Raw genomic sequence first — 24157 nt, forward strand, 5'->3', positions numbered from 1 at the left:
AACTTCAACGCATTTTAAGGGAGACTTCTGATCGTGATAAGCTCAATGGAAATTAACTCACTTGCTTTAAAAAAAACTCCCCAACTATTCGAACTCTCATCGAATCGAAACGATGCATCACAAAAAGCATTCAAACATTATAATATTAAACTAAATTATGATGTAATATTAATACAATTTGCTGAGTAAGAAACATTGCAACCGAGAGAGATCGGCATTTCCGTGACAGAAGGAAACTCGTTCGATCATGAAAGTCTCAGTGCCTGAACGTAAACGAAAAGCATTTGCTTTGCTTGGTCTGGAATCATCAGAGCTCTTTGCGCCACCGTATCGCCAGGTGCAGTTTCCTTTCGCATGTTTGCTTCCCTTCTACAAATCCCACCGAAGTCTGTGATCAAACCTATTGAGCAAACTTATTTCTACCTCATATCTGCGAGCCACAGATAAGACACCGCGCCACAGTTAGATCATACCCGCTCTTTTCCTGTCAGTCCCTATACCCACAATCGGATCAGCCCCTCACCTCGAGTGGTAAAACTTACAAGATTCCTTAGATTGGATGGTATCGATGGAAGTTCTTAGAAATGCGTGACCTCAATATAACTATCTTGCTCGATTTGGAGCCTTTCAAGTATCACGTAAGCTGCATAAGGGGGGGAGGGGAGGTCGAGCTTGATGCCTTACAAAACCTTAACAGGAGGAAGAAGATCGAGCCCAGTCGCATATAAGCCTCTAATCTCTTAAAACAAATTATAAAAAAAAAATAAAAAAATTCTCAATATAAAACTTTTTTCGGTTATATTTCTGGCTCGTTCCATTAATTCCTGAAACATTGGAAGGGGGGAGGGGGGTGTCAGGCCAGTCTTTCGTCATTCCAAAGGGAAGGAGGAGGTTGTACTGTACGGGTACCTCGGGAGGGGGTCAAAAAGTAGGTCAAAATACCGTATGTAATATTTGGACGATCCCCTGAGTTCAAACAAAATTGTACAGAGATGGCAATTTAGATTGACTATGATGAACTTGGAAAAGGTAACAATTCACTAGTATTAAGTAATTTTAAGAGGTTCAAGCGCTTTTTGTTCATTTAAAACTTTAGAATGGCTCATTTTATTTTTTGCATAGACTTCAATGTATAATGCAATGTTTTGCGATGAACCTAAGAAGAGGCTGTTACATTGAAATCGATGCATTTTACGTACACTACATATGCATATCAACGGTAGTAGAGAGATACGACAAGAACTGTAGAGAACGGAGAACGGTAGAGAGATAGGACGGAAAAAGTACACTGAGAAAAACCATGATTCAAATTACCAAATTAGCATTGAACTCTATATTAAATGTCGTCATCACTGAAAAAAGTGCCTTGTCCGAGAAACAAGGATTCTAGTCCCCCAGACAAGACCGTCTTGTTATATTTGATCCACAAGGCATTCTAGTTCATGGGACCCATACAGTCTTGTTCAGGGAACAAGACTTCCTTGTTGCATAAGTCAAAAGTCTAGTCACTGTAAAAAAATTGTCTAGTTCTGGGAACAAGACTTGTCTTGTCAGAGTATTCGGAAGAAATTAAAATTGCAAAAAAAATGTCACAAATTTATATGAATTGCACGATTTATACGAAAATATATTTAATCTCTACTTCCTTCACTCCTCTTATACCAGAATCGTCTTAACCGACCCTTCAAATTGTACCGGCCATCGGGATTTGAACGCGGGACCATCTGCTAACGGAACGAGTGTTCTACCGACCGAGCTATCCGGGCTGGTTATTTGCGGAGCCGAATTTTAAGTATAAGTACAGCCCACAGAACTACTTTTTCATTTTGTTGCTATCTCAAGTCTGTGGAATGCGTAGAGCATCAGATTGTTTGGTTTTTTTTCTTTTTTACCATTTACCGTTTACGAAAAGGAATTTACATTCTACGTCAGATAAAAATGGACAATTTAGGCCGAAAAAATGTGTTTCTTCACGCAACGATGTTCCCTTTGTTCCGTGTTTAGGATTCTAATTTTTATTTTTATTTTATATCATGATAATAATTAATAATATATAAATAAATCAAACGTTAAAAAAGTAATTATATTATCAGATACATTTGATTTTAAAACCTTACGCAAGAGCGATTTATTTTTAAAAAAGAATTATAAACTTATTGTTTTTACCTTGTCATTAAACATTCAGAAAAATTTTCGGGGAACAATTATTAAGCGTAGTTCTTAAAATACTCTTTCAAAATATATAAAATAATACGCTCTCTTTGAATTTGACCATTACTCGCAGTGAGTAGAGAATCTTGTCACAGTGACAAGACTATCGTGGCTCAGAAACCTAGCATATAAAACAAGACTGGTCTTGTTGCATTAACAAACGGGTGTTGTTTCCCAAACAAACTGAGTTGTTTGGCAGACTAAAAGTCTTGTTCCTGAGACAAGGCAGGTTTAACAAGTTTATCTTGTCTCTGCGGCTCTATTATTTTTTTCAGTGCACAACCAAATATAGTAAGGTAAACTCTTTCTTCATGATTTTACCTTTCATTGGTGATTTAACTCCTATAGGTTAGTAGGATTAGCATTTAATGGTAGAGATAATACTACAAAAAGAAGTTCATAAGGACCACCATTAATTCTGCAATTTTAACTAGAGTTTTTTTCACTGCAGGATAACGGTCCCAGTTTAAGTTTTTGAAGTTGAACTTTCCATCTTCCAGTTTCCAAGTAACCTAATTTTACGAGAACTTTTAATACAGTCCCTTTGCGCTGAAATCTCTACGATAAACGAGCTCAAAGCGTACATGGTGAGTAGCTGACCTTTCAGCCTTAATTGAGAAAAAACGACATCCAAATGGAATCTTTTTGAAATGAGAGCACATTCTACCATCCCCGAGGGGGCATATCCATGAGCCATGCACAGATTAAAACCTATCAAGCTTATAGCTAGGAATAACCGGCCCAATTCCGCACGGTAAATGAAAATTGATTAAAACTTCATAAAAAAGTTTTTTTTCTAGACGAAAAATCGAGAATCAAGAACAAACAATAAAGGTGCAACCAAAAAATGCTAAATTACAAGTAAATTATTTTCTCATTTTCTTCTATGTTGTCGGAGCATGTTGACCCAATGGATGAAGAGAGACTAGCAAAAATCTGTATGAATGGACAACCCTTAAGGAAGAATTACCTGGACGACCGCCTAAGAGATTGGCACAAACCTGGCTCTCTTCTCCTGAGGAGGATTGAAGATTTTATTGCTGTTTTTATTGATTTGACGAGTCCTTTGTTTCAAACGATTTTCAGATTTTATTTTTAATATTTATACGATGTATTGAGCTCGATAATGGATGACCTGACAAACAGGACTATGACCTTGTTCGTGAAAGAAGAAGATTTTAGAAGATAGAAAAAGACTAAACCAAACCGTAGGCTATATTCCATAGACTTTGCTGGTGAGAAAGGAATGCAGTTTCATCTGACATGATCATAAATTGTGATTTTTTCACGAATCCATGATGAGTTACCTGGATATTGCTCTTTCATGTATTTCTTGTGTTAATTTCTCTCATGTATTTAAAAAACGACTAATTTTGTCTTATCCCCGACTGAAATTGGCTTTGAGATAGGTACATCTTAGTGAAAATGGAGTGCCTTCGTAAAAATAGCCAGGCCCGACAATGAAAACGCAGCGCACCTCGAGGTCGGGGCAGGAAAGATGGGGAAAAAAAGAGGCGGGGGGGGGGGGCAAAGAAACCCACGAACAATGAAATAGACAAATTGAGTGACGACGAAGTTGGATGCTGAAAAGACTGACATGAAACCTCAACGTTGCCAAGATAATTTTTTTCTAAAAATAACATCACATTCGCCCATAGAAAACGTTAGCGGCGAAGGTGGATTTTCACTATTTGCGATAAAAATACCCTGCGGTAGGCATTTCATAATATTTCAACTTGATTATAACTTCTTAAACATGCTAAAAAAGAGATGAACGTGAAGACGCAAACATAATTTTTAGTCCTCTTTTAGTTCAAAATCCAATCGAAGGCGTTGCTTATCCACGGTGTGGCATATCTACGATTATCAAAGCTCGACAGGTAAACTATTTTTCTAAGGATCACGCAAGTGTATCAAGACATCGAGAGGGCTATATTGTCGACACACAAAATTAACAGTGAATCATTCAATATGCCTTAGGCATACAAAGTAGTGAAAGATAAATTGATAGTTATGTTGTTTTCGTTGAGATGAGGAGAAAGATATTACACTGAATAAGACATCCTCTTCCTGTTTTGAAACTACATTTGCGATCGAGCCTAACAAAACTTTCAGTCGGAGAGCAATAATTCTAGTCCGGTACGCCGAATAAGTTGATCAACTAGAAAACCTGGTTGGGAAATAAATCTATGAAATAGAGCACATCATATGTGTACTAAGTTTTATTACTGACGATACTGGTATTGTTAAAAGAGAAGTTTCAAGTCAAAACATTTTTTTTTTTTTTTTTTTTTTTTTTTTGAAAAGGGAACCTTTCAAAGATTTATAATTTAAAATGGAGTCCACTGTTCAGTACACTCAATTTTACAAGATTTCAAGAGAGGAGGGATCGCTTTTTAAAAGATTTAGGCGATGATTTTGCAGCAATGTCACGTATGGTGCCATGATGAGAGCTTTGCTGCTGGCCAGGCTCAGGTTGTTATTGTTTATTCTCGTGAATTTTTACTCTCAGATCCTCTGACACGGAGTGAGCTGTTTTTCCAAAACAACTCACGGCTTGAACCGCACAATATTTCCTGTTAACTTGCAATATCATAGGAATTCGGTTTTTTTCCAGGTTCCGTCATCGAACCCATTTTCAGCGAAAGCGCCTACAAGCGGAAGCAGATTGTTTGGGTGCGAATTTGGATCTCTGGCTCCGACGCACAGCGAATCGAGTCAATAGCAGAAGTCGGACAACATTTGGAAACTTTAAACGCTTATAACTCCGCCAAATCAAAACTTTGAAATCTTAAAAATGGTACCATTGGTTTTTTCGTGAAATTTACTTCTAGGAGCACACCTTGAAATATAAAATGTGACAAATTAAACATCAAAATTTGCAGTTTCAGTCAAAAATTTCATGCTCGACCTCTCCAATTGGCTCGATCCACTGAGCGGCGTAAGAATCAATTGAACGAGAAAAGGAAAATAATAATAGTAGCGGACTGAACTGAGGCTCAAAACCTCACATCTGAAACGAGGCAATTGCGGGAAATATGCAGCACTGATCTTTGATGTTTCCAAAATATGTTTTGAGTTTCCGACTTGTTTGTAATTTTTTTGAATTCGCTTGAAAAATTTTATACTGCAAAAAAAAAAAAAAAATTACGGAAAGAAAATTCGGGTTCAGCAATTCAAAATACGTAAGAATCGGTGTATCGTACACCGGAAACATATTTAAAATTTATTTTGAATTCATTGCTCTACTGTGACTCATGGGAGGTCTCAGGAGATTCTCAACGTACGATACATAATTATGATATTTTATTTTTCTTTTTTTCCCTTGCGAATCCATTCACTAATTATTTTATCGAGTCATAATGGCAATTTTTATAAATCCATCGCATTATTCTCACCAATAATATCTCCCAAAAATCGATGTCTGTATAGGTTCCTTCCTACCTTTGCAATCCGTAAAAATAATATCATTTTTCCTCCGAATTTTTTTAGTTTATTGCAGCGGCAAATCATTTTTATCCCCTGCGATGACTTGTTTCCAAAGTTATTCAGTTTAATTTTGCTCAAGACTCGTAAAAATTGTTCTTTAAATTACGTTACGTAAAGGATCTCCTGAGAGCCTCCATAGTCACAATATAAACCATACGAAGCCTAAAGTGAAAGAGCTGTTCAGGAAGCGACTATGGACGAGGCCCCTAGAGAAGGACATCTCACATCTTCTAAAAGCGCCGTAAACTTTATTTCTTGGGACTTTTATCATTAATTACGATTTCCACCCAACACTCCTCTCTTTTCACCGTAGAGCGGCCATGATGCACTACTGTCGACTGCTCCCCCTCTTATCCCCATGACTCCCCCGAATTCAGTTCTCGAGCTGACCCCTTTGTGCTCTTCCGGCATCGGGTTTTCAGATAAGAAACCCCTGGGCCGTAGAGCCCCTGCGGGGCGATTATTGAAATTGATGGACAAAGCTATAGACAAAGAAGACATAGGGAGTATGGAGCGATCTTATTGGTTGACATGGTTGGTTCTTATAGACTAAGGAAGAAAATGATGGACTAACTGTCGGGTCTTTAGTAGGTTGCCATTAGTTAGTCCATTACCTACCTCCTATGTCCATTGCCACCACCTGCTTCCACCAATAGGATCCCTCCAAATCCCTTTTGTCGTCTTTGTCCATAGCTTTGTCTATCAATTTCAATAATCGGCCCGCTGGTAGGTAATCCTTGATAGAGATATAGCAAGCTTTTATTAGTAACAGTTTCCCATTGAGTAAAAAAGCAGTTGGTTAAGGCACAGAGCATGCTGCGTTTTCTGCACCGCGCCATAATTTAAATGCATTCCTTTGTTTGCTACGATCACTTGTTGTGTGAGAGAGAGAGACTTTCGTTTTAACCGAATGGATGTCAAGTTACTGATAAAAAATTTAGCAGACAAAAAATCGTCTCCCGCATGAAGTAACGCAACTCCATTCCAAGGTTGCCAAATTGACTAAAACAATTAATTTATCTTACACCGTTGTGCCTGTATAAGTTTTGTCAAAAACGTACCCGATTTTTGCATGAGATCCGAGGAAAAATCAGTGAAATGTTAAATAAGAAATTCCCAATATTCTCCTAGTTGATATGCAATTTTCGAGGGTGAATATGGCAACATTGCAATAAAGTTACGTTCTTTCGTGAGGGAAACGACGAAAAGTGTCCACTAAAGACGCGGTAAATCAAATTAAAAGAGAAACGCTGATTTCCCCGCTTGACGTGACAACCTAGCGTCCCTCAAAATACTTTAACTGGGTCAACCGTTTTCATCCCCAATCCGACGACGCGCCGGTAGATTGAAAGGTGGAAAAAGCACGGTCCATTTTCCTGCATTAATTAAAATACATTTTGACCACCCGGTTAATCTTGCCCAGGATCCTCTGGGGTTCTCGGTTCAAGGTCGTGAAAGAGAAATTACTCCCACGAGCCCACGACTGATCGTCGGCGATTTTTATTGGCACTGTCGGATTTTCGTCAGAAACTTGAAAGTTAAGGTGGCCGGTTTCAGAAATAGTCTACTTTTTGATAGAACCAATTTTTCATCTAATTACGCGTAAAAATCGGTTAAATTTCGAAATTAAAATTTATTATCATATTACACTAAAAATTCAATTGGATGTGTTTCTGCCAAACGGAACCTGAGCCGGTTGGAAAACAAGGGATGTGCTCGTCAGCCGAGGGCCGTAAGAATAAGTGGGAATTATAAAGCGCCAGTGACGTCAAGGGCTATGATGGGAGCGACGACTTCCCGTCGCCGAATCATCAACTCATGAGCCCTGTCCACAACGCTCTGGTCACATGCCCATGGCTTACGAGTTAGCATACTGCAGTTGGAACATTTTTCGGTTCGCCAGAATGTACCATCCCGCTTTTCCATTTCTCCAAAGGCATCAGGTCCACTTTAACATTGTTCCTTTTCCACCTTTCTCGAGTACACTCCATCTTTCCCACATGTCTGTGGTTCCGTTTGGCAGAAATACGTCCAATTGTTGTACGTCTCAGTCCAGATGAGATTTTTTCTTGATATGAAAGCCGATCTACGCCAGAACACCATCTTAGTTGCCTCTAAAAACATCCGGGCCCGTTTTTTAAATGGTCCTACTTCCCACCCGTGGACTAAGAACTGCATGCTTACGTGTCGATCGTGAGAATGCAGAAATGCGTATCTTGATTTGCGGAATTGCAGACATCCCGTCATAATTTATTTTCCACATGGTGAGTTACTTAACTTCATTTTTATGAACACTTCGATTGATTTTCTCATTGATGTAAAGAATATTCTGTAAAAACTTCAAGCCGTTATGTTGGCTTGGTCTCCTTTGAAAAAAAAATATAAATAGGAGCGGGGATTTTGAAATATCGCAACCGTAAAATACGCATTTTTGCAGTTTCACCATCGATATATGTCAGTGGCGAGGCGCGTAAGTCACGTTTTTTCGTAGGCCACCACCAATCTACAGTTTTTATACCGTTGGGTGATACGGATATAAGAGGAGTTAAAGGCGGAACGAGGCTTACCTTTCACTGGCGATGGAGGAGTTTCTGGACATGGACTTGGGCGACATGTCGAAGTCCGAGTCGGAGCGGTAGAGGAAGGATTCCCGCCGCTGCGGCAGGTTCTGGAGGACGAGGCCCGCCGAGGGAGACGAGCTCCCGTCCAAAGGCGATCGACCGGGACTCCCTCCATTTTCCACATCGAAGCTGCAACACAAAAACCACGAATCCATGTCATTTGCATTCCTTCTCAAGTAGCATCATCCTCCAAAATACATATTTACTATCAGAAACATACACGTATTTAGCAAGAGGGTATGATGTAACCCCGCGGCCCAAACCCCGCGGAGGGCGCCCCCTGAGGCCCCGTGTATAGGTCAGTTGCGTTAGTCACAGAATCGTGTTTTGATGCTTTATTATTCCAGATCAACTAAAAATAAAAAGATCTGTCTAAACAACAACTTTCTACGTTGAATATTAACCGAGATATCGCGCCTTGAAAAACTTGATTTATGACGTCATCCATCGCGGTAGTACATACCATGTTATATGCACTACCGCGATGGATGACGTCAAAAACCCGACTTTTCAAAGGACGATGTCTCGGTTGATATTGAACGCAAAAAGTTGCTGTTCAGACGGATCTTATTATTTTTAGCTAATCTACAAGAATCAAGCATCAAAATACGATTCTGTCACCAGCGTAACTGCCCATTAATCCAAATAGCTAAAAAGCTTCATATAGGATTCTTATGTGTAAATAATAAGGGAAAAGTTAGCCTTGATACCTTTTTTATAAGTTTATTCTCCTACGAGGCCTTTCGATTACAAACAAACATCATCAGACGGGACACTTGTTAAATTGGTCACAAATTTTCGGTCTACCAAAAAACCAAATGCCAATACATAGAAGATACATCATACTTAAAATTCAATGAAGTTAGGTTTACAAACTACAATAATCCAAAAAGGTAATAATAGAGGTTAAACGAGTGTAAAAATCAATACAATTAGATAAGTGATCAAAATCAGTACCTAATTGAATGTGATATGGCTGAATTAGTACCTAATCAGATATATCGCATTCAATTAGGTACTGATTTTGATCACTCATTTGATTTATTGATCTTTACTCCTTTACCCCCTATTGTTACTTTTTTGGATTATTGTAGTTTTTAAACCCAATCAAATACTATCAAATTTTAAGTATGATGTTTTTCGTATGTTTTGGTATTTTTTTTTCTTTTTTTTTTTGGTCAACCAAACATTTGTGACCTATTTAACATGTGATATAGTGTCCTGCAACACGATGATTGTTTGTAACCGGAAGGTCTCGTAGGAGAGTAAACTTATAAAAAAAAGGTATTAAAGCTAAATTTCCCTTAATAACCCCAAATAGAGCTGGCTCATCCGGTGACTAACTTCTATTGATAGCCGCAAAAATCCTAGAGTGGGAAAAAATCCTTGCAAAGAGAGGGAGCGAGAGAGAGAGAGATGGATTAAAAGGGGGGCTGGAGAGAGAGAGACAAGAGAAAAACTAAGTTGCAGGAGGAATTGATTTTAAATGACCGGAAAAGAATCAATACCATATGATGAAATGCGTAGGTTATAACCAAGGCGCGCTCAAATTAGAGCACATGTACGTCTCCCCCAGGTGCGGAGCCAAAATAAGTTTCTAAAGCTCACGGATCGCCGATTGTGGATTTAAATGCATCGACCAAAAGCTCAGTAGCAAGCTGTGTATTGAGCGTATAGACAGACGTATTTAAATTAAAATAAACGATCCTCATTGCGAGGTGGATCCTATTGTGCAAGTATTTCTATGGGTTTTAAGGCCCAAGTTACGGTATGTATAGCTCCTTGAAATTTAAATACGTCCATTCTGCAGATCTGTGGCAGCGTTGAAAACGTCTCCGACGTCTCGTCTCTTGGGATTGTATTGACGACAAGGCCATTGTACGGCCACCGCTACCTAGCGGCAGAGCTTTCAACTACAGCCAGAGCTTTGAACTACAGCTTCTGCGGTCGTACGCCAGAGAGCGCTGCCTGTTACTGAATAGACGCACACGTTTTGGTCAGAACATTCCCTGTTACCGCGTTGTTTGCTCGCAAGTATTCTGGTGCACAGCTCATATTCGAAGTAGCTCCCTTTTAAAACAAAGGGGCTACAATTAGTTTTTTTACTGGTCATTGTAGTGATATGGCTTTTTTATGTTTGAGAAACACCATATTTCCTGTAACAATTATAAATCCAATTTATATTTTTATTTTCAGTTTTAGTTTTATACTTTTTTCATAATTACAGTTAGTATTATTTTTTTAATCCATTTCGGGTGACTATGATTGACATTTTTGATGGAATGTTTATTATTTTTGTAATATAACCGACATTAAAAATAATTAGAACATACATTACCATTCAGTTTTATAATTTAAAGTAATTAAAAATAAGAATTTATTTTACCAGCTAACTAAACGCCATCAGTTGTGGTTAAACTTGAGGTTACCTAATTTCATTTAAATACGTTGTACTGTCCGAAAAAATATTAATAAAATAAATATAAATGAGTAAACAATTCAAACTTTACGAAATCTTAACAAGCAGGTAAAATTATGAGGAGTAAGAATAAGAAGGAGAGGAAGAAGAGGAAATAGATAAGGGAAAGGAAGAAAAAAGAAGAGGAAGAAAGAAGTGGAAGCGGGGGAGGAACAGAGAAGACGAAGTGAGAAAGGAAAAAGAAAAGAAGATGGAGATACTTGTAGTGCCGCTCACGATGCGACGCGACAGACCCGCGCATATGTTACAAGAAAAGTTGAAACGCCTTCAATTTTGTTGCGGCAACCCGGACAACCATTGAGCACGAATAGTTGTATCCGGTATTTCATGCGCTTCTTTCCAACGAAGTCACGCTCGCCTTCCTGCTCTCGACGCAGCGGACGGAACTGTACAAGATGAAACTTGCTTTGGTTGAAGATTCGTAAGGGACAATATTTACTTCACACATGCACACTTATGAGTGCCGTCTTTTCCTAGGCTATGCCAACTTTCAACAAAAAAGTTAGAAATAAACCGGATCCTCCGCAATTTTATCGTCATTTCTTCTCCGACTGATTAATATTCAATTAGAAAACTTTTCACATTGGAGAATTTAAAGTTAAAATATTAGCCATTACTACCAAGTATCGAAAGAAGAAGAAAGGGAAGATGGTATTTTGCTGCATGTGTTTCTCGGGGCCAAATTTAGGAGATGGCCACATAGACTGCGACCCACGGCGGCAATTTTAGGGGGCGGCAAATTTTGGAATTTCTTAAATATTATAAAAAAAAATCAGAATCCGAAAAAGGATTAAAAACGAGAGAATGCCAAGTAATCTCTCATTTCATTAGAGTGCAGTAATTTCTGATTTAGCACCTTTAACAAGTCGAGTTAAGAGAGAAACCAAACACGCAATTTGGCGTGGAACGCGCGGCGTAGAGAGCAATGAAAGGAGAAGCCCTTGGCGCGGCGGTCGGCTGGTAACACATATTAGCGCCTACAAGACTGCATGAATACTCCACGCATTGCGTCAAACACAGTGCGGTCAGCAGCGGTCGGCGTGAAACGCATAGCGCCTACAAGACTGCATGAATACTTCACACATTGCGCCAAACGCAGTGCAGCCAGCTAGCGCAGCGCGGCACGGCGCGGCGCGGCGCGGCGGCGGAAGTTAAAAATATTAAACCACATTTTGTTTGTTCTTTCATAATTTTTTCGTTCATTTCTTATAAATGGAGGGCCTTGTCCACAAAGAGATAGGTTTACGGAACTTAACTTTCGCTCAAAGTTCCGTGAACTTTTGCTAGTAGTGTTGACGGGGCTTTCGCAAAAAATGTGTCCAACACGAGTAAATGCGTCTTATGTACCCCTCCCTTTCCGGCACGTTCACTTGATGGTTTTTATTGATATTTCAAAACGAATGAGAAGGGGACGGCAAAATACAGGCAGCCCATGGGCGGCAAGTAGGTAAATCCGGCCCTGGTGTTTCAAGCATTTTGGGCGCTTCTGGGTACCAGATGCGCCCTTCCAACCGCTCGACTCCCCCGATGTAACATGTACTATACTACATGCCCTTTTGCCTTATGGGTAATGACGCCATTCTGGTACACCCGGAAAATTTGATTTTTTTTCTGCATCTGGTATTCGTAAAAGTTTTCGTGAAATGTTTTGCTTTTAAGCATAACAATCTCGCACGGACGTATTACCTGGTTAAAGTATTTAAGGCTTCGTTATGCTTAAATGCCTCATATTCGAGGTTGTAGTTTCAGATTGATTCGAAAAAATCACGAACAGTCACGTGATCTCTTCATTTTAGTGACGTATTACTGTGCTATTTTGTGATTGGTTCATTTTCTCGGCGCAGCATCGTCAAGCGTCAGCTGTTTGCGGCTCTGGGTTGAAGGTTAAAGGTTATGTCAGAGAGAATAGAAAGTTAGAGGCCCGACTCGATGCTAGGTAATTGAAACAGATGCGCTCGCAGCGCGCTCGCTGGCAATGTACGCAACTACTATTTTCTATTGTTTTCCAGAGACTGGCGGCGGGTATGTTGCTGCCGGACCACCTTCACGTAGGCAATTTGTTATACATCGTCCGTCCGCAATACTCTCGCTTGGCCGTATGAAAACGTTCCTCGCATGCGCAGGGTTAAAGAAGCGCCCTCCAACGCTTTGGTGTTGGAACTGCTTGTTTTGAACTCCCTCTGTAATATGATTTATAAAAAAGAAACCAGGAAATTATGTAAAGGAAACTTTAGCACTTGATCTGTGATGGTTTGTCCATCATAATGTCTCATGCAAATATGTTTTTCTCCTTTGCCAACTTTTGGCAATAATGAGATCCAATGGAAATCGTATTATACAACGTAATTTTCAGTGTTCTCATTGCCTTTTTGTTACGCTTTTATTAAGAAGGTTATCTTTTATCGGTACGAGTGCATGGATAGAATAAAGTTTGGGGATTGAATTAAGTAAGTGAAGTTAGAGGAGTTTAAAAAAAGCCCCGAGAATTTCACTGACAACGACGGCAGTTTTTAAATATTTTAAAGTATCTATGTTTGCTTTAGTAGTTGTCAACTTGTAGAGTAAACACGAGAAAAACGGTATGTTGAAGATTTTGGCATTTTTAATGCATGACTTTTCAAAATGTACATCAACAATTTAAGACCCCCTTTCAAATAGGTTTGTCTCTTTCATCTTCCCCCACAATTGTTAAACACTATAACAGAACTTAACGGAAAAGAAAGATGGATCTCAGATTTCTAGCATTTTTTTCTAGAATATGGCATCAATGGCAAATATTGATACTATGATATAAATTAATTGGTCAATGAAACTCTCAGTTTTTTTTTCTACATTCTTCCGATTTTTCTCACATTACTCGCACCAATGGTAGCAAAACTTTACAATAAAAACAATGCAAAAATGATAAAAGAACATTGAAAATTACGTTATACCAAGCGTTCCATTTTATCTAATCTTCATAAGTTGGCAAAAGAGGAACAGATATGTGCATGAAACATTATAGTAGAAAAAATCACAGACCAAGTGCTTTAGCTTCCTCTACATTTTTCCAGTATCTTTGTCAAAACCCACGTTGCCAAACATTATCGCAATATACTTAAAACACCATGAATCTTACATCTTCTTCCTTGCTCCGCTCTTAATTCGAAATAGTGGAAAATATTGTTAGTTATTTTGGAAACTTCATCTTTGGTCCATAGTTTATCCGTGTCAAAAAAGTTCTGACAACATATAAAAAAATTAGAATGGCAATAACACTGAAATTGAGGAATATTCCATTCATATCTGAATTTTTGTTTGAAAGTTGGCAGCCTCGGAAAAACTGATAGTCACGAAAACATGTGTGAAGCAAATATTATTGTCCTTCGCGAGTTTGTAGCAAAGTCAAATATTGCCTTCTAAACCTCCGTTCTAGGTCGAAAGCAGGAAGGTGAGCGTATAACTCCATGGGCAAGTAACGCCTGGAATATGGAAGTGATGCAACTAATCGTGCTTCATGATCGTCTGTGTTGCATTTGGATGCATTTCTGTCAAACGGAACTATGTGCATTATGACGTGAGCCCTGATATGCATGTAATCTTATGGGTCTCAGGGCTTATGTCTTAATGCACATGGCTCCGTTTGGCAGAAATACGTCCATTTACAACGATGAAAGCGTTTTGATTCTCCTTGTTTGCGCAGCAACAAGAGCCGTCGAGCCGTTCGAGGTGGATAATTGTGGTAGCACACATCTGTTAATAATAGCTGCTGAGTAATTTTAATTGCTGAAGGATATTTATAATAACTTACTCACTCACAGATCAAATCCTGACTTTTTATACTGTTCAATTTACTGCAGAGGTCGATCCATTCTAGAAAAATGCGGCACCCTCGTGGCTAGGCAATTGGAGCGGGGCACCTGTGCTGCCGTGCTAAGGAAAAACGCCGTATGAACATTTGAGAGTTGCCAAATTTTCGAGGAAAGTTATGAATATTTTTCCGATAAATTTTCAAGAACTTTAGGTCAGATTGCAAACAAAATTATGTGAAAAATTGGAGGAAAAATATCTTCAAATGTTCCCAGAAATTCGTGATTCACGGAAGGAAATTTGGCGACGCCTAAAGGTTCATACGGCGTTCTTCCTTAGCACAGCAGTGTGCAGCAGGTACTAGTTTAGTCCCTTACCGCAACGCTCGATACGAGAGGGATTATTGGAAAAAGATTAGCTGCTTACGAAGCACGAACAAATGCCACAGGATTAGAGACACAAGTCCTCACTACGGCTGAATGTGCGAATCTCAAGCGGCCTCCAGATACGGTACGCTCTTCCAGGTTGGCTCTGATGACATTTTATAAAATCCAGGGCTCAATGCTGGAATAAAGATCTGCAGCTTTGCCGTTTCGCCAAATGACTTGAGCGAGAAAAAGATTAAATACCTTGGGTTAATGTGTATGTATGAGCCGCTTTTACGGCGCGCTAGGGCGCTCTGCGACGCCTATTCTCCACAGGAATCTGTCATGGTAGAGATCCTCCGGAAGCTGGCATCTCTCCATCTCTTCATGGATGCCCTCTACCCACCGTTTGGCTGGACGCCCTCTCCGTCGCCTACCTGGGGGGACCCACTCCACCTTGGGTTAATACTATTCGTATTTATACTTGAAATAGATTTACGAACATTTTTATGAGCTCTATCAGCGTGTTATTAAAATCTTAGAATTTGCACTTTTTTCTAGTGACAACACATTGCAATTACGAGCGAGGACGAATGCTTCTGGAATCACACTGACGGATTTTACTCTAGATTCTTTGCAATTTTTTTTCGCACAATGTACTAACCGATGTACCGATGAAAACCTTTCTAGTTCTGAAACCTTCCTGAATCACTATATGGGGCTACCTTAGAAAAGGAGTTATTTAGGGATGACCGACTCTGAAAACGGGCCTTAGTGTAAACTGAGCATCTGCTAATTCACTGACTCGTTTTGAATGAGCTTGTGCTATAAATTATAGGCAGTTTCCCTGTGATTGATCTAATTAATTGCCAGTAAATGAGGTCTATTGTGTTACATAACGCTATAATTAGATCGTCGTAAATCAAATTAAACTCCTGGAGACATTCCTATGGAACCCCCAGAAATCATTCAAGTCTAAAGTTTCCTTACAGATTTACATGATCAGATCACAGAGAGTAAATTCTCAAGAATATAATTTGGGAAAATTGAGCATTTTAAGGGAGGAGAACCTCTCTGCGATACAATATTGTGGGGACACTTTCAAAGCATTTTTCTGCAGGCCTTATGTTCGTTCAGAGGTAATATTGTTTCCAGTAATTAAAGATAAATTCAAATAATATTTTAGGGAAATACAATTAGATCACTAAAATATTGAGCTAGAGTTGCATGACCTCAGCAGGATTGTGAGGCAGAATAGCTCTTCCGATACAAAATACTAAATTCGTCGGTTCCTGATGGATAAAAGAACGTAACTGAATTTCAACGCTGCAAAATATTTACTCACAAATTATACTCGCAAAGCAATTGGTAACAATTAAAGTATTTGAAATTTCTAACGGAAAATTCACCGACTTTCCTCTTAAGTACACGCAAAGACCAGACATTTTTGACAAGCCTATCACACGCGTATTTTTGAAAAAAATTGAGTTGTTTGAGACAGTTTTTAAGTGTGGAATGGAGTTACGTTCCTACCTTTTGGGAACGAGGAATTGATCGTTTCACACAAAGGGAATATTAACCTCATTCCACGAACTTGAGAAGCGGAAACCAACTTAAGCTTGCGGCCCGTTATCTCCAAAGATTCCCAGAGCCGAAGCCCATCACTCTCTCGGCCACTTTGAATCACAAAGGACCGTCATCCCCCGTCCCGAACCAAGTCCTAAGGTAAACGTGTGAAAAGGAACCGCTTTACGCGGCGCGAGAGCCCCGCGTGGCACGGCAACCGGGTCACCGTTCAATCGAACGATGTGAATTTCCCATTAGAATGGGTATATTAAAACGGCGAGGACGGAGAAAATTCAGAGTGCCTTCAATTTAAGAGATATGCAACATTGGCATCCGTAGAAAGGAAATAGTTGCGTCCAGGCATCAAAATAATCGACCGAGTGGACATAGGGATTAGGTACGAATGACGATTGTGAATGAAATGTGAATTTCCCGTTAAAATTGACATCTTATAACGGCGAGGACAGAGAAAATTCAGAGTGCCTTCAATTTTAAAGATATGCAACATTGGCATCCGATGAGTGCGAATAGTTGCGTCCAGGCATTAAAATAATCTACCAAGTGGACATAGAGATTCGGTGCGAATGACGATTGTGAATGAAATGTGAATCTCCCGTTAGAATGGGCATATTAAAACGGCGAGGACGGAGAAAGTTCAGAGTGCCTTCAATTTTAAAGGTATGCAACATTGGCATCCGTTGAGTATACGAATAGTTGCGACCAGGCATCCGTTGAGTACGAATAGTTGCGTCCAGGCGTCAAAATAATCGACCGAGTGGACATAGAGATTCGGCACGAAGGGCGATTGGATAAATGCCCCTGGCGGCTTTAAACGAGTTAAATTTTCACCTGGAGGGGAACAACCTGTGATACTCGGAAGGAGGCTAAGGCTACCGAGAAGTTGAACAAGAGAGGGAGGCTGTCAAAGTAAATTCCTCCAACAAATGAAGCTTTTAGCGAAGTCGGGAGACAGGGTGACTGAGGCAACATGCATCAACGCTGCCGAATCGGATAGTTTTGCACTACAACATCGTGCCGTAAAATATATTTCAAGTAGTTTTGGCAACATTTTCGGATGAGACAGACATCGCTTAAATAATGGAGGTGGAGGAATTAACAAATGATATCTCCAAATACGCGACGCCTGGAGAAGGAGACCCCGCCACGTGGAGTTAGCTGTACTGAAAATGAGTGCACTTTGTTCTTTGGTGAAAAATGAGGATTAATTGATAGTAACGTCACCGACTACTTGACAGTCGAATGAAATGTGGAGATCATCCGAAGGTATTAATTTACGTGCGAACCAAACGCTTAATGGAGCTCTCTGTTTTAAATTATGTGATGAAATTGAGAAAATGAAATGGCCTCGTCGTTGTGTTCTTTAAGGAATCGTTTTTCCTTTCACCTGCAATTTCACTTTCTGAACAAGTAATTCAAAATCGCCTGATTTGTGTTCCGGGAAAAAATTGCGGGCCATGGAAAGGGGGCGCCATATTTTACCTATTTGCCAACACTGCTCCAAAGACACTCTCCACTTCCCGGCTATTAATACTTGGATCACATTTATCAAAAAGAAACGAGCGCGATTATAGTGTCTTCAAAATCAAGAAAATTCCTCTTTTACTTTAATTTATGTACAGCATTAAGATTTACACAATTATTTTCCTCTAAAATTGACAATTTTTTGGTGGGAAGGAAAAACTATTTGTTATTCAGGGAGACGTTTTAGATAATTCTGAGGAAGTAACACTTTTACAACACTGTAATCGCGCTGCTTCCTTTTTGCTACATGCAATCCACTTTATCGAGCGTCAAAAAACTCTCTCTCTCTCTCCAAAAAAAAGAGAAAAAAAGCTTTAACCGGTAGGTGGAACCTACTCGGTTTTCTCCTGAATAATATTTTCGTCATTGCAGATTTCGAGGCACTCTTGCAGTTAGTCTGCACGGTGCATGAACAAGAACAAGCTGATCTTTCATACAGACATAACTTCACCGGAGGGGACTGGCTTTCGCAGTTTCACCCATGCTACGAAGTATTACGAAGTATTACGAAGTAAACACATCAAAGTTCGTTGACTAATTGGAGACATGCGAGTCACTCGCTGACATGCCGTGAATACTGAATAGTGAATGAGTCGGAGTAAACCAGGGTCGGCACTCACGCTAGGTTCGAACACCAGTGGAGACGCATGACAAGAGATGTCCCGGACTGCACCGCGTCGGCTGAAGAGGAAACTATCCACAGGGCAACTTCACAGTGGCGAGACGTGAATGATGGATTACGGATATTTCCCCAATTTGAAGCTATGGCAAAGAATCGATTCAAGGTATTCGTTGCAAACAACTTGTTTTTCGATCCTTTTCCATGGGTTTAAATGAGAGATGTATCGATACATTGCAAAGCATGCCACGCCACTGACTTTGAGGGCCAGTGGCGAGGCGGGAATGATCCATTATCGATGCTCCTTCTTTTGAAGCTATAATAAAGAATCGATTATTAATGTTTTCGTTGCGAACACCCTGCTTATCGATCATTTTCCATGGGCTTAAATGTGAGATAAATCGATATCTCGCAAAGCATGCCACGCCACTGTTAAGGTCATCCCGTGAAATTGCGTGGTGACACTGGCAACTCACCCTTATTATATTCATGCGACATCAACTGAAGCAATCAGCTTTTTAAGTTATTTTTAAAGTTTTTTATTTGTTAAGTTGGGAGCCAAAATTGAAGTCTGTTTAGTTTATGTGTTATTTTCTTACGGTAGCCGATCGCCATTCAGTTCAAAGTGATTGGGAGTAAGAAGGTCCAAAGTCACTCACCTGAAACAAAGAATAAAAAAAAAAAAAAAAATTACTATCACTGCATACTGCATACGGTACTAAACTCAACATTTGAATGTGTTCATTTTATTCTGAACGTCGTTAAGTTAGCATTTTTTAAGATGTTTGAAACTTTTCGGGCTTGTTTTAAACAATATAAACGCTACATCAACATTTGATTTTTTTTTTCTTGTTCAATAATACGGCAAAATACCGATCCGAGCTTAACATTTGAGAATATAGGTTTACAAGAGAAAAGAACGGAGGAAATCACATACGGGCATGCACGAGTTAGCAAAGGCCAAATTCCTTTCAATTTCCTGTAAAAATCCTTTGTACTCTCAACTTAGGTGTGAGCTTGACGAGCGGCAGTCGAGGAGTATAAAAAGTTAAGATAAATGAGCTTCCCCGACACATACGCGAGGCCGGCGGTGGGGGTAGGGGGAGGGAACGGGAGTGTGAATAAGGGCTCGATTCAATCAGAGCTGAGTAGGGCGGTGGTGGTGGGTTGCTGGAAAACCACTCCATCTCGTCAAGTCGATGGCTAAGTGTATGCAAAAGGTGTCAGGCGACACAGGCGCTATCTGTCCGCCGTTGACAACGACTTCCACGGAGCCAAAAAACGTTCTGCATTCAGACGGGGGTAGCCGTTCGTTTTTCATGCGAGGCTCTTTGGCCTTCAATCAGCGTGCTTGAGATATCCCTGTTTACTTGATGAATTGACAGTTGAAAGCCCTCTTTTACTGAAGCGAGTCCTTTAATTCAATCCATCCATGAATAATAATGTAATATATACCACCGAGCTAAAGGGGAACACCGCGTCGTATGAGCATGAAAATATTGCCGAACCCTCTCTGATAAAATACCGATTTCCCGAAAAACCTTTGGTTTATTTTATCTTCATTGGGATTACATATACATAATCCCATATTCGTGGTTGTTCCTTAATCCGTAGGTGCCAAAAGCGGGTCAAATTGACCTGAGGTTTGCTAAAAACGCATGTCCTACGCGTTGTAAAGGGCCGGTACATACAATCTTCAGATAAAAGTATATTTTATCGTAAGTAGAATCAGATACTAAACAAAAAGAAACTCGAATACCAGGGAATTTTTTTAGACAACTACCTTTAGCAATCTCCAGTCGGGTCAAATTGACCCGACATGCATCTCTTCTGGGAGAGTTTTTGGAACATATGAGCTCCAGATAGGTCTACAAATACATCCTAGAAAAAATCAACATCAGATTGAAAAAAGAAAAAAAACCTAGTTTCAACACGGCTAAAAATAGAAGAGATGTGTTCGGACCTAGTTTTTTCCAACTTTTCATCCGAATCCGAGCGACTCGTCGTTGGGAGCATATTGGGAGCAATGCAAGTTCACGCCTCTCACGTCATCGCGCCTTCGATTTTGCAGATGCAACATGGACATCCAACAAGCACGAATAGTTGTATCTCTGCGCCGTCAACACGCGCGTCCTTTTTCTTGCTGTGTTTCCATATTATGTTTGTTCCTTTTTGTCTTACTTGCAGAGGTGCTCCAAGGCCTCCAAAAATGAACCAATTAAAGAACGACTTTGAACGTGGCCCTAAAATGGTTTGAACAAATCAGGGTTCTCCTTGATACAAAGGACTTTCATCTCGATTGGAGCATTTTTTTTTTTTTTTAAATTTAAGCAATTTTGTTTTTTAGTCAAGAAAAAATATTCTTAGTGGCAAATTCAAGAATATTTCTGTCAAATATTTCTGTTTGAATTTAGTCACTTTTTTTCAGTGCTGATATTCCCCGGAGATTATATTCGCAATTAAGTTTAGCGTATGTGAACATTTCGGGGGAAAGCATCCATGACTTTTCTCATAAAGAATAATCTATCAAGAGAGATTTTGCAACATTTGAATCTTCATAGGGTGTTTTTCCTAAGCATGGAAGTATAGGACCTCGTTTTCCTGGAGTATGTATTTACCTTCCAGTGCCAGAAGTCTTGTCATTTTGATGGATCCCCAATTCAGACGATTTTCAACCGGAAATACATCTCCAACGTACTTTTACTTTCATATTCCCTCTCATTTTGAAATTTTTTGACAGGGGGTTCCGGGGAAGTTTGCCTCATTCCTGTCACAGAAAAAATCAAATTGGCTAAAGAACTCAATTACACTCCGGTGAACCACATTTTTTTCATGTTTTGATGGGTGGAAATCCGACGGCATCAAAAATCGTTTCGTGTCACGAAAGCCGTGGGATTTCCTCAATTATTCTGATAGACCGAACTAAAATATTCAAGATAAACATGCTTTAGAAAGGTGGTATATAATTAATGTATTCTTTAACGCACCGCTGACGCAGAGTTCGTGCAAGATCCGCTAGAGTTACGAACAACGAAACCGCTTTCGAACATTTCTGAACACCATTAATACTTCAAAATAGATTCCCCTTTGAAATTGTGTCTTTTAAAAATTCAATGACTACTCACTGGTCAATATCTAATGGATGAGTTTTTCCAAGAGTTTAAGTATCAATAATATTGGATACTATATTGTAATCGTCACCTCTGGTGTTATTTACTTTAGATACCATGTTCATAGGCACTTAGCGAAAGATTACGACGAATATTAAATATTCATAGTGGGCATTATTTTTTTTCATTTTAGGAAGCAATTTAACTTCAAATGGATAACAGCCCCCGTATAACATTTTTAAGTCATTACACACGTGTCCCAGATAAGACAGAATATTTAGCCAATATTTAAACAATATTGTTTTGGTATTTATGCAAACATTGGGCCAATATTGGTTAAATATTGAGCCAATGTTAAATCGTACACCATCTTTCCTTTTGGCATAAATACTGTGCCAATACTTTGGCTGAGAATACTGTGCCAGTACTTCAAAGGGAAAGTATTTGGATATCAATATTGAGACAATACTACACCAATATTGAATCAATTTAGGGGTTCGCAGCTAGGGATGGTGGAAAAGGGTTAATTGTGGAAATAATTTTAGAAACCATGAAAAATAAAAATAATGAAACCACTGGGATGTTATTGAATCGATTTGCAGATTAGAAATTTTTCATCCACCTTGGGGATTGAACCCGGGACCTACCTTACACTAACCGACGACCCTACCGATTGAGCTTCGCTAGACGATGTATTTTAGTGACTTAAAACCGGTATTTAACGTCGAGTTGGACGGGCAACTAGGATATTTTCCATCTGCCTGGATTTGTCCGTGTATTATTTTACTTTTTACTTTACTATATTTTCTAAATTATTTTATCGTTTTACTTTGTTTTATTTCCTTGCTGACTCTATTTTTTTCTTCACTCTATTTTTTTTTTTCAAGCACTTCATTTTTTTCTTTAATTATTTACTTCTTATTCCTTTACTTTGTTTTGTTTTACTGTAATTTATTTTAATACTTCATCATAATTTTTTTGACTTCAGTTAATTCTTTAAATTCATTCTATTCTTTAACCTCATTTAGTTTTTTCCCTTATACTTTATTTTTTTTCTTCATCTCAGTTTTTTTACTTCATCTCCTTGCTCCCTCTAATGTTTTACTTCAGTTTAGTCTTTGACTTCATTTTATCATTAATTTGATTTACTTCATTTTATTTCTCTTCTTTTGTCTCTGTTATTCTATTATTTCCACCATTCTATTATTTTATTTATTTTTTTCTCTTAAATTTTTCATCGACATTCTGAGATGCATTTTGCATTTGATTGCAGTTTGATGTCTTCCTCATAAAGACTATGCAGGTGCGATTGCCATAATCTCACAGCTGCACAGCTACTAAGTGCAAGTTCTACAGGAGACCAATAAGCACACGAGATCAAGAATTTCTTCTTCAGTTGAATTTAAATGTTTCATTTGAAATTTGAAAAATAAAAAATAAACAACCAGATGTGAATGAATGATAACATTCTCATTCAATGATAATATTCACAACAGTACATGAACTACAAACGAAACAAAAAAAGAAATAAACTGAGATCACGCGCAAATACATTGAAAATGACCTCAAGGAGGTGGAAATTCAACAATTTCTTGGGAGGCAAAAAAATATATATTATATTATATTATGTTAAATTTGACAACAACTGCAATAACCTTTATGAATAATAAGGTTGAAAATAATGGATAATTGTTCAGAAAGAACACATTTGAGCTACGTCTTAAATCTAAGCCTTATTATGTTTAATACTTTTCGTTATGGGCAGGCATTTAGTATGATGACTTATACCGATTAGGATATCGAAAATATTTTAAAAATATTTTGAATAGCAGTATTATTGTTTAAAATATTTTCAAAATATTTTGAAAATACTTACCAATGCATTACTGTCTTTTACAATGTTTTTTAAAAGATATAATAAATATTTTGAATATAAATATTATATGTACTGATATTTTAAAAATACTCTCACGATATAAATTTTTACAGTATTGAAATACAAATATTTTGAAAATATTTTTATGATGTTTTGGGTAAACATATTATTTTTAAAAATACTAAATGATGATTCTTTAAATATTTTCTAAAAAAATAATTTTGATTATAATATTATCAAAATATTGTCAGTATTGTGTAAATATTGCGACAGTACTGACAATATTTGCCCAATATTGTAAAAATATTATGTCTTATCTGGGGTGCGTGTGTTTGTTTGTTTGTTTGTTTTTTTTTCAAAATTACTAACGTTGGGACGATCTTAATTTCTTATTTCCATCCGATTACCACCAAACTTTGGGTTCATGACCCGATTCAATTGGAGTGGGATTAACGTCTAATTCCGACCAATGGGATGGCGTGTTTTGCGA

General features: G+C 38.6%; 1 protein-coding gene across 10 annotated transcripts in view; it reads right to left on the bottom strand.

Moving 5' to 3' along the window:
- Window positions 1–24157, bottom strand: part of dnc (phosphodiesterase dunce) — a 774040-nt gene that overhangs the window by 157365 nt on the left and 592518 nt on the right. For all 10 annotated transcript variants that reach the window (XM_072304339.1, XM_072304329.1, XM_072304355.1 and 7 more), the window contains one exon: window positions 8268–8450. In XM_072304339.1, coding sequence (XP_072160440.1) covers window positions 8268–8450 — 183 coding nt within the window. The remainder of the gene's footprint in view (window positions 1–8267; window positions 8451–24157) is intronic.

Source organism: Bemisia tabaci, chromosome 1, assembly GCF_918797505.1.
Source record: "Bemisia tabaci chromosome 1, PGI_BMITA_v3".
Classification (NCBI taxonomy): Eukaryota; Metazoa; Arthropoda; class Insecta; order Hemiptera; family Aleyrodidae; genus Bemisia; species Bemisia tabaci.